This window comes from Sinocyclocheilus rhinocerous, unplaced genomic scaffold (genome assembly GCF_001515625.1).
Source record: "Sinocyclocheilus rhinocerous isolate Xijiao unplaced genomic scaffold, SAMN03320098_v1.1 scaffold779, whole genome shotgun sequence".
NCBI lineage: Eukaryota > Metazoa > Chordata > Actinopteri > Cypriniformes > Cyprinidae > Sinocyclocheilus > Sinocyclocheilus rhinocerous.
In genome coordinates this window covers 249214-260141 of record NW_015652150.1, presented here as the reverse complement: position 1 = coordinate 260141, position 10928 = coordinate 249214, and the positions used below count along the sequence as shown (strand labels likewise).

Sequence of the window (10928 nt, the reverse complement as noted above, 5' to 3'; positions counted from 1 at the left end):
GAATATTTGTAAAAGGTCATAAATACAATAAAAAGACAGACATGGCATAGAACAATAAAATCGTGATATATCAATCAAATCCTGGGATGGTACAGTAAGTCTCACATGCATTTTTGCTAATTATGGAAAAGGCTCGACAGGTCTACAAATGAGCACCATATGTTTATATTGTCAAATCCTGCACCTGAATTTGTATATTTATTGCTTTGCAGCCATTTCATAGTGTGTTTCAATTTCAGGCCATGTAGGATACATTAAGGCATTTCAGACATTAGTTATACAGTTCACAGTTTTTATATATAATATATATATACACAAACACACACTGATTCATCTTGATAGTGTGCTATAAGAAAGAATTCACTTACAGTCAGTCACTTAATATTTTTTAATATTCTAGGTCAGGTCAAACATGTAGATACACCAAACTAAATGACATCCCTGCTCAAGAAACAGCTGGCATTATGAAGTACACGTTATGTCAGTCTGTTAGGAGCTCAGTCTCTCTATGCACAGTATAAGTTTCTCTTTAGAAGAGCAAGATGTATTTTTGGTTTTAAAAACTGTTTTAAGGCACTTTGGTACAGTATATAAATGTGTTTTTTTTTTTTATTATTATTATTCAAATGTCCACAGTAGTCTCTTTGCGAGTCCAAGGCAGGAAATGTGCCATTTGAGTCTCAGAGTTTAAGCAACAAACACATTTTGATCTAATGAGGTTCCAAAGGAATCTCAATCACATCCTCCTCAATGATCTCTCCCTGTGGGAACGTGGGAACAGGATCCGAAGTATCTTTCTGGCAGGAGAGATCTGTGAAAGGGCTCAACCAGGCCATAGAAAGAGGCCCTCCGAACGCTGACTTCATAGCTTCCCAGGATGGAGTCTTCTCCCATGTAGGGTCTTCACACTTCAACTTTTCAATGCCCTGAACAAAGAAAAATAACACCTCTGTGATTCTTGAAAGAGATAATATAATCCATAAATAAATGGAAAACAACATCCATATTGGCAAAAACAAAAGAAAGAGGAAAAGACAACTTAAATTCCACACATTGAACTGAAAAGGAAAGCAAATGGTTACTATGGTAAAAAAGGCACAGGAAGCGATTAATTTTTCTCATGCACCTGCGTGCTGCTGGTGTTTAATCTTTAATAGAAACTGGAAGAAATGGTTCGACTTTCACTTTATGGCACAAATTAAAAACACATGAAGCATGCAGCATGCCTTCACAAAAATAGACCATTTTAAATAGCATGCATTGTGTCAAATGAACGAATGTGTCTTTATACCGGTAGCAATCAAAGCTTACCTCCATCTCAGACCAATCAAACAGGGACATCAGCCTAATTTAATACTAAATATAATTAGTTGCTTTTTCATCAATTTTAATTCCCCAAAAAAACAAAAAACAAAGATTGGATATTTCTGAGCAAAGGAACTACTCCTAAAACAACATAAAAAAATATATATAAAAAAGGAGGAAACTAGGTTAGTGTTAAAGACAGACAGGAAGTGGACAGGAAGATAGAGGCCAAGCAAATTTGAACACATTTGGATCTCTTGAGAAATTGCAACAGAGTGATTTTGCAATGCGAATGGTATTTCAGATGCTGATTTTCATGTCATCCCTATTTTAGACTTTTCAGAAGCAGAGATGGATTCAAATGTGGTTGCGCACTTAGGAAATCCACTGTCAGACACTTTAACACATTGTCACATACTAATGACCGAGTGTTCAGGTTTTTAATTTACCATTTGTCAAAGAAGAACAGAATGACTGTCTTTTTCATACACACTTAAAAGTTCAAGCACATATCATCCGTTCATCATAACAAAAATATACATTAATAAAATGTAAAATGCAATTAACCAAAACAATGGCAACAATGGTAAATCAATTAAGTGGTCGAGAACACACAACTTTCTTAAGCCTGTTCCTTTCTTAAACATTTCTGCAAACCAGCTTTATGGAAACATACCATGTGAATCAGCTCTAAAAAAAATACAGATTGTGTTTCGAGTATAGGAAGTACAGTAAATCTGATAGGGAAGCTGAGTAACATAAGTACTGTTATCACTCAAAATCGTATGTATAACAGCAAATGTACCCATAATATCTCAAAACACATTTTATAAAGTCTTTATCATTTCAATGGAATTATTTTCAGTGTTAAGATTGAGGGGTGTAGAAATGATCTGACTGATTATGGAATTGAATAATAGATCAATTCTGTTGTGCAATACTTGTCAATGTAAAAACTAGTGTATCGCTTTGACAATATTCAACTACAGTAACTGTCCCTTTAGCTACATTTCTGTTAATTACCATTTTTAAAAAATAAAATAATCAAACCAAATTATGATTACATGCTATGACTGCATAATTTAGTACGGAATCATTTGAATCCAAGCTTTGTCAGAACATATTTATACCCCTGTTAAACATCCTATATTGTTTATATACTATTTTCTATACAGCCAAAGTCAATAATGTTAAGGCCTGTTCACACCAAGAATGATAAATATAAGGATAACTATAACTGTATGTCCTCAACAACGGTTCTGTTTTTTTAGAAGTGCTTATAAATGCTTGATCTCTTTAAAGTCTGGTTGGTTGTCACTGTTTTCAGTAATTCATGAGCTGGAAAAATTAGTTCGGAGAGTGATTCCAATGATATTGTTCCTCGGTGTCGTTATTGTTATAAAGTTGCTGTGCTGTGGACTTCACTATTTTCATAGAATTCGAATGATTTATAGTTATCGTTACAGTTATCGTCCTTGGTATAAATGACCTTTCAAACATTTATTTTATCTGTATAATAAATTTTATCTGCATAATAAACCATTTTAGCGAATGGTTGTCAGTCCTCTTATGTTGTTAACCAGGAAAGGGCAGGAGTACTATACTGTACCTAAGTATAAAGAATTAACAGAACATTTAAAAGTACCTTCAGAAAGTAGGTTATCATTGTGGACAGACTGGCAAGATTACAATAGTGATTATATTAGCATAAATTGGCTTCTATTATCTGCGCAACATTCATCTTCATTTCGGTGTAGCTAGGCAAAGATGCTTGAGATTATGGCATGAGAAAGCTTCCGCTTTCTGTTTTTAATTGAAATAAATAGAGGTAAGGATAATTGGATATGCAATGATTTGTCCCCTGAAAAAAAGAAGATGAAGGTGATTTCAGCTCACTGGCAAATGCTCCGCTCAAGTCGGGATTACAAACAAATTAAAAGACGCCGTTTTATAAGGTCAGTCCAAGTGCACTCGAGTCTCTAGCTTAAAGCTTGCTGAGCTCAGACCACATACTGGTAGGGGTCAGCTTTCCCGTGGTCGGGTGTGGAAAACGGGCTAAACCATGCTATCGAGAAGGGGTGTCCGAATACCGCCTTCATGTTCATCCATTTTGTTTTTTTAGCCCATCTTCTCTCTTCCTTTTTCAACTGCTCTATGCCCTAAAAACAAGAGATAACCGAGACTTCAGAGTGTGTGAATATTACAAAACAAAAGAGGAAAAGAACAACTGGCCCATTCCATAAACACTGAACTTTAACCATATCTTTGTCTTCGATAAGTTGATATAGTGTGATTTTCATAGTGAACAGTCATGCCAGTCATTAGTCCATTCAGTGCAGTATACACTGAATACTGCCCACTTATTTTTATAAAAAGATTGTGAAGCATAATGTATTATATAACGGTATGTATTCCAAACAGTAATATGCTACAATGAGATTTTAAACTGTTTGTCCAATATTATGTAAAAATGCCTTGACTCTCAATATTCCAAACAATTAAAGATTCAAGAAAGAAAGTTTTATTTCAGGTTTATTTATCACACTAGGAAAACAGGTCAAATTGAGCGCACTGCATTTCAGGATGATGGGTTGCATCCAGTATTCGATGTCTTATTTTCATTATATTTTTACCCGTTTTTTTTACATATACTTTTAAAATAAAATAAAAGTACCTTACTTGTTACTTTTTTCAAAATGAACGCATTGAATTGTCATACTGAACCCATTATGCACTACCATCAAATATCTGGGGTCAGTAAGATGTAATTTTTTTTGAAAGACTCACCAAGGTTGCATTTATTTGATCAAAAATACAATAAAACAGTAATATTGTGAAACAACAGTTTTCTGTTTCAATATATATTAAAAAGTAATTTATTCCTGGGATGCAAAGCTGAATTTTCAGAATCATTACTCCAGTCTTCTGTGTCACATGGTCCTTCAGAAATCATTCTAATATGCTGATTTGGTGCTCAAGAAAATTTCTTGTTATTATCAAAGTTTCAAAATGTTATTTTTTTTTTTTCAGGATTCTTTGATGAATAGCAAGTTCAAAAGAACAGCATTTATTTGAAATAGAAAGCCTTTGGAACATTATACATGTTTTTACTGTAACTTTTGATCAATTTCAATTTTAAAAAGTATCAGTTTCTTACTAACACCAGACTTTTGAACAATAGTGTACATACTGCAGAAGTAGTACAAGTAGTATGCCATTCCAAGCAGATAGACACCTGCAATTATCAAAGGCATCTAGTGGACACAGTACAGACACAAACACTACTGAAGTCCAACAAAGAGAATAAGTTTTAAATGATCTAGCTGCATTTATAGGCCAGGAATATGTGTGGATTGTGTTTTTCAGGTCAGTTGTTAGAAGAAAACAGACTATGTGTTATGCAAGTCTGTTGTCCAAAGCACTGGATCATTTGGACTCAAGTGTCAATATCATGTGTAATCATGTACAGGATATTCTAATAATAATAATAATAATGTGCCAAATAAGCAGTGTGGATGTACGCTAGTGTACTATTATTCAATACACAATGATCTTATACTTGTTGCATATGTGTAACATTTCACTTCAAGCACGATAGCATTTTTGGTAAAAGTGTCCACACGCATTAACCTAAAAATAACAATGCCTATCAGACCACAAGCACTACCTCGCCCACTGCTGAAAGGAAGCAATCTCTTACCGTCTCATCTGTGCAGATGGAATGGACCTGGGTGCCAAACATCACAGAGGTGAAGATGAGGAAAAGGAGGCCCTCAAAGCACAGGAGGATGAGGAGGATGACAGTGGCTGGAGGGGAGAAGGTACTGCACTCTGGGGTCAGGAGAGGAGAGGGAACACAATCAGCCTTAACACACATACAGCTATACAATATATTAACACAACTATAAAATCCCAGACTCATTCTGTCTGGGTATAATTACTTGTAACCAGAAGAAAAATAAAAGGGTTAAGAGAGTTTGTGGGTATGAATATCTAGCAGCAACACATCTGTATGTGCATGTGCAAACTGAAACACAACGTGTCGAAACACATCAGCACATTAAGAGGTTCGATTGTTTAGCCAAGCTTGGTTAGCAATATACCAGTGACCTGTTTGAAAACACCATTGGTAACACTGTTTTTTGATTGCTATTTACATGCTACGGTTCAAAAGTTGGGGTTCAGTAAGATTTATTTTTGTTTATGAAAGAAATCTCGTACTCAGCAAGACTGCATTTATTTGATCAAAAATACAATCAAACAGTTGACGGTACTCATTGACTTCTATAGTATGGGAAAAAATACTATGGAAGTCAATAGCTACCGTCAACTGTTTGGTTACCAACATTATTCAAAATATCTTCTTTTGTGTTCGACAGAAGAAAGAAACTCATACAGGTTTGAAACAACTTGAGAGTGACTAAAACCATTTACTTCCTTCGAAAAATCTTACTGTTCCCAAACTTTTGAATGGTAATGATGATGAAATTCATTCCAACATAGGCTTTTCTCTTCTAAATAACCTCCCAAAAGCACGCCAGCAGCAAACACAGGTTGAAAAACTAATGCCAGGCTGAATGCAATTTCATATAACAGTATCACTGGAGCTGTGGTAGGGAGATAAGAATGTCCTCCAAAAACTCGAGGCGCTCATCTGAACAATGCGTGTTTGAATCCAGCTCACAACATTTGCTTATGTACCACTTCCCCCTTACCTGTCCACTTTTTGTACTAATAAAACTGACATTATATGTGAACTCCATGCCTAAGAGGGTTAAGGCAGTGCTGGAAAATAATGGTGGCCAGTGGCCACACAAAATATTGACACTTTGGGCCCTATTTGGACATTTTCAATTCGGGGTGTACTCACTTTTGTGGCCAGCGGTTTAGACATTAATGGCTGTGTGTTGAGTTATTTTGAGGGGACAGCAAATTTACACTGTTATACAAGCTGTACACTCACTACTTTACATTGTAGCAAAGTGTCATTTCTTCAGTGTTGTCACATGAAAAGATATAATAAAATATTTACAAAAATGTGAGGGGTGTACTCACTTCTGTGAGATACTGTATATACTACTGTTTGTCCATCATAAAAAAAGTGCACAGCAGCAATTTCCTGTTCTCACACACATCAACTTCCACATGCACACAGAAAATGGTCTACTTTTATGATACTTTCATAGTGCTGTAGCATGCTTTTTAGAGATTAAAAAAAAAGTTATTTACATTATAATCAAATGGAAAAAATGGCCAGTGTATTCATTAGAATGTACTAGAAAGAAATAGACGTTTGGAACGAGGCTGAGGAAAATGACAGAATTTACATTTTTGGGTGAACTGTCACTTTAAGAAGTACTTATCTGTATTTGCAAAGGTTGAATGCTTTTTCCAGTAGATAACATTCTAAATTGCATGCTTGCCATCTGACCCTGACATCTAGGTTTACCCAAGGACAATGATGATCCATCTTCCGTATACAGCGCTTACAAACACTAAAATGAGTTTGAAAAGGGGAGTGGAGAAAAGAAAGAGATGAAAAAGTCACCTTAACACTTCAACTGAAAGACAGTAATCAAAACAATGGTTTGAAGATATGGTTTTCAAAAATATTCAGCTTCATGTCCTGGGGTTGGACAAAATAATGTGAACACCCATTATTATAATGGTTAATATAATTCGCATAGGCAACAATGAAAAAACAAATATTGTAATTATCTTTTTGTTGTCTACATTCTCTAGGATGTATATCAGTGTTGTATAAACTGTGTTCAGTACAATCCGTGTGTGAAATGGGTGATTTGTCAAATTTCCAAAAAGGACAAATCATGGGAGCCTGTTTAGCAGGAGCTTCTGTAACCTTAACAGCCCAATTGTTTGGTGTTTTATGCTATTGTCTGGTTTTCCACAGTCTTTATGATTATGATTGCATACATAAAGCATGACAACACGTCATAACGAAGAGGAATAATGGGAGAAAACCAAAAGTGAATAATAGGGACTGTCAAACACCAAGGAGGATTGTGTCCACACAGAACAACTGCCACAAAATGACAGCAAACCTCAATATTCACCTTGAAGACCCTGTTTCCACAAAACCGACTACAGAGAACTTCACAAAGCCAGCATCCATGCAAGAGCTGCAATCGCTAACATTTTAATCACAGGCACAAATGCTAAAATATGATGTCATGATCATAAAACCTGAACAGTTGGAACAAACGTCAACATCTACCCTGGCCAGCTCAGTCACCTGACTTGAATACTACCAAACCACTGTGGGCAGTTTTGGAGAGAAGAGGGCCAAGCAGATTCCTTCAACACTTCTGAAACAACTGGCAGATGATGACATTCCACTGGAGACTGTTCAGAAGTTGTATGAATCTGTATTGGAAGCTGTATTAAAGGCAGATGGTGGTAAAAGTCCTTAATAATGAAATATGGCCGATTTCCCAGGTGTTCACATTATTTTGTCCAACTGCTGTATATTCATCTAAAATTATCTCAATGCAGCAAAAAAGCAAAACAAAAAACATGGATGTTAATATGACCAAGATGAATAGTGCTGCTACCGTTACGCATCTATGTCTCCATATGCTCCTCTCTCACCTGCAGTGGTGAGCTCTATCCGGCTTAATACTGCAGCACTTGGGACATTTGTAAACCACCTGGCCAGGCTTCAGGTGCAGGCTCTCGATGTACTCCTTAGTGGCGTTTCCCTTTGGCACGGCTCCCTAAGAAAGCATCAGGCAACTTCAGCATCATTTTAATAGTAGTATGGGAAGCATTTATGACACCCTGCTGAAGATTTAGGGTACACTAGGGGGAAAAACAACACTACTAACATGCTACAGTGATGACATTTATGCCCGATATTTTTACACAAGTTTTGATACCTAATGAATTTAAATGAATGTCTATTTTATATCTAGGTTGTTGGTAAATAATTAATATTAATGGTGTTGCTAGAAGCTAAATTACAAGATTTTATCTTGGCTGTGAGCTCAGGGGGCAATTATAACACTAGTTATTGATTACAAATTATATGACTTAACTGAATCTTTAACATGAATAATGTTATTTATTAACATACTATTAAAATACTATGAACTTAAATATATATTATTATTATTATTCTTTGTAAAATACATTAAGTTATAGTTTAAATATAGTTTATAAGTGTTATAATTCCCCTCATGAATTAGCAGAATCCCCTTGTAATGGGGGAAATTGTCTCCCATACCCACCAGGCACCCTGAAAGAATTTATTATTTGGGTAAAAAACCCACCGGGTCGGTGCACATGGCTCTGAAATGAGACGCCAGGGCGAGGAAGGCCAGGCTGTTGAAGAGGGTGCCATTCACCAGGCTGTAGGTGAGGCTCTTCGATGGAATCAGCATGACGAACAGCACGACGACCTCGGCAAAGACGACGAGAAGCCAGGTGATGATCGCACAAACGATGCCACAGGCATCTCTGATGAACCACATGTTGTTCTGTCTCTCATGACAGGGAGGAAGACACTGTGTGGGCTGCAGGCCACTGGCCTGCCTCTCAACGTCCCTGAAACGCGGCACTGGACTTCTCATCCTACCACAGAGATGCCATCCTGTCAGTGGCAATGGAAAAAAGAGACAAAGATGGATAAATCTACCTAATTTCATCACTAAAGTCTGTTTTTTTTTTAGTTCACAAACCACACAAAACAAGATGGTGAGCAGAAAGAAGTATATATTTGTTTAGACAGTGGTTCTCAACCAAGTAGTCTCAGAAAACAACTGTCATTTTTATTTAAGAACCAGGATTCCCACAGTCTTGGAAAACCAGGATATACAAGGGAATTTTAAAAATGTGACTTCTAGACCTGGAAAAGTAATGGAAATTAATAAAATACTAAAAGGTTATGGGCATTTTTATAATATATTTTTTTCTAGCTATGTCAAGCTCTAGTACCAATAATTTTAAATTATTATTTAATTTTATAATTAAAAACCCTGTAATTAAAAATTACTAGAAAAATCATGGAAATAAATTAGTGTAAAAGTGTAAACCCTGGAGGCCTTGGAGTCAAGAATGTTGAGAACTGGTTTAGGAGACACAGAAGGTCATATTTAGTGGACACAGCAGTATGGAAGCTGCGGTCTGACAGATACAGACACAGTCACTTGAGAAGAACCAACAATGTCACTAGAGGACACACTGTAGGTCCAGTGTTTTTTTTTCTTCCCCCTTTATGGTCCACAAATCAATACATCCAACTTTTATGCCAACTGATGACATTCCTATCTACTTGGGTCCATAATGAGCCAGTCATGCATTATTCAAGAGTGCCTGACATTATTTAACAGTAGCATTATGCGTTTCAAAATATGTAAAGAAAATCAACTTCACCAAACAGCCCAAAATCTGGTTTATAAAGTCAAAGCATCAAAAACGGGACATAATAACACAGTGGCGTAAATTACGTCTTGACTGTGCCAAGATACTATCAATAACACATAAAACATCCAAGTGCACTGTTTATCATATTATTAAATCTCATGAAATAGAAAGGGTATAGCATAATAGCGATTTTGACTGAATAACACTGAATTTAGTAAGCCAGCTGTGTATAGAAACCTGCGCTTACCTGACCATGGCGATACTCACATATTTGGCGACACTGGTGCTCCTCGCGTTTGCTCGCCCACTCAAGGCCGAGAAGATCCGATAATGCATGGACCACGCTAACAGGGGAGCATGTTCGAGATTAGTGTTTTAACAAAAATTGTGGTTTACCCGATTATTGCACGAGGGCTGGTGAAATGCTGCATTTTTGTACGGTGGCAGCTCCTCCCTTCACTGGAGAAACTGATAGCCACACCTCCTTTCACTAGAGGCGCAACCGGATCACGATCCGAAATGGAAACCAGTTCTAGAAAATGAGTCTTTGGATTGCTAGGCGTTGCCTGGGAGACTGAAACTTGAGGTCTTTTATTTGGGGGAGCTTGGAGGCTCAGAGAGCCCATTGTCCGTATTGAAATCTCAGATTGATTTTATTCTATTGGATATATTTTGTAGTATTAAAAAAACATAATCATTTAAACCTGTTACTTCATGAAAATTTTAATCTGGTACACAAATGAATGTCAGCGCGATCGCGTCTTGTAAAATGACTTTTATTAAATATAGCCCTTCCAGTAATCACAAACGAATGTGATTGGTTCGTCCCCCCAGCGCAGAGAAAAGTACTCACGAACCTCGTGATATCGATGTCTGCCTGGCACTTTCTGGACACTGAGAAACTTTAATAGTGATTGTTTTCAAAAAGACCAAAAAAAACAACAACAAAAAATACCTTGAAAAGTGATTGTAGGGAACTATTATTAAGTTATCGATTATTGTTGTTTGCCATTCAAGCTCCTTTTTTCTATGTATTAAATTGACTGAGAAAGTAAAATTGTGATTTGTGGCGTTGATAATGCTTTGCTCTATTTTGGTGAAACCTAAACAGAGCCAGAAGTGTCTTGAAAAAAAAATCGCTCTTCAATTCCTTGCAGTATGATTTTTATTTCCAAACATACATACAAGTAATATAAATATAATAAAATAGATATAAATAAATAAAGGGGTTGAGTACTATT

At 36.3% G+C, this 10928-nt stretch overlaps 1 protein-coding gene across 1 annotated transcript; it reads right to left on the bottom strand.

The window, feature by feature from the left end:
- Positions 1-373: 373 nt before the first annotated feature.
- LOC107713793 (palmitoyltransferase ZDHHC3-like) lies at positions 374-10211 on the bottom strand. The gene is made up of 6 exons (XM_016519404.1): positions 9955-10211; positions 8595-8914; positions 7915-8039; positions 6755-6800; positions 5006-5170; positions 374-926 (listed from the first exon to the last, which is right to left on the bottom strand). Exons 2-6 carry the CDS (start codon positions 8892-8894, stop codon positions 711-713), a joined length of 852 nt encoding a protein of 283 aa, XP_016374890.1. The 5' UTR covers positions 8895-8914; positions 9955-10211; the 3' UTR covers positions 374-710.
- Positions 10212-10928: the final 717 nt, after the last annotated feature.

What these genes read in the sequence shown, in the direction of transcription:
- LOC107713793 (XM_016519404.1), bottom strand. Translation starts at nt 8,894, where the DNA reads ATGAGAAGTCCAGTGCCGCGTTTCAGGGACGTTGAGAGGCAGGCCAGT. An exon ending in GATAGAGCTCACCACTGCAG is followed by an intron (nt 6,801 to 7,914) that starts GTGAGAGAGGAG and finishes AACTCATTTTAG; the next exon opens with TGTTTGTAAGCGCTGTATAC. An exon ending in TGGATCATCATTGTCCTTGG is followed by an intron (nt 5,171 to 6,754) that starts GTAAACCTAGAT and finishes ATGTGTGTTAAG; the next exon opens with GCTGATTGTGTTCCCTCTCC.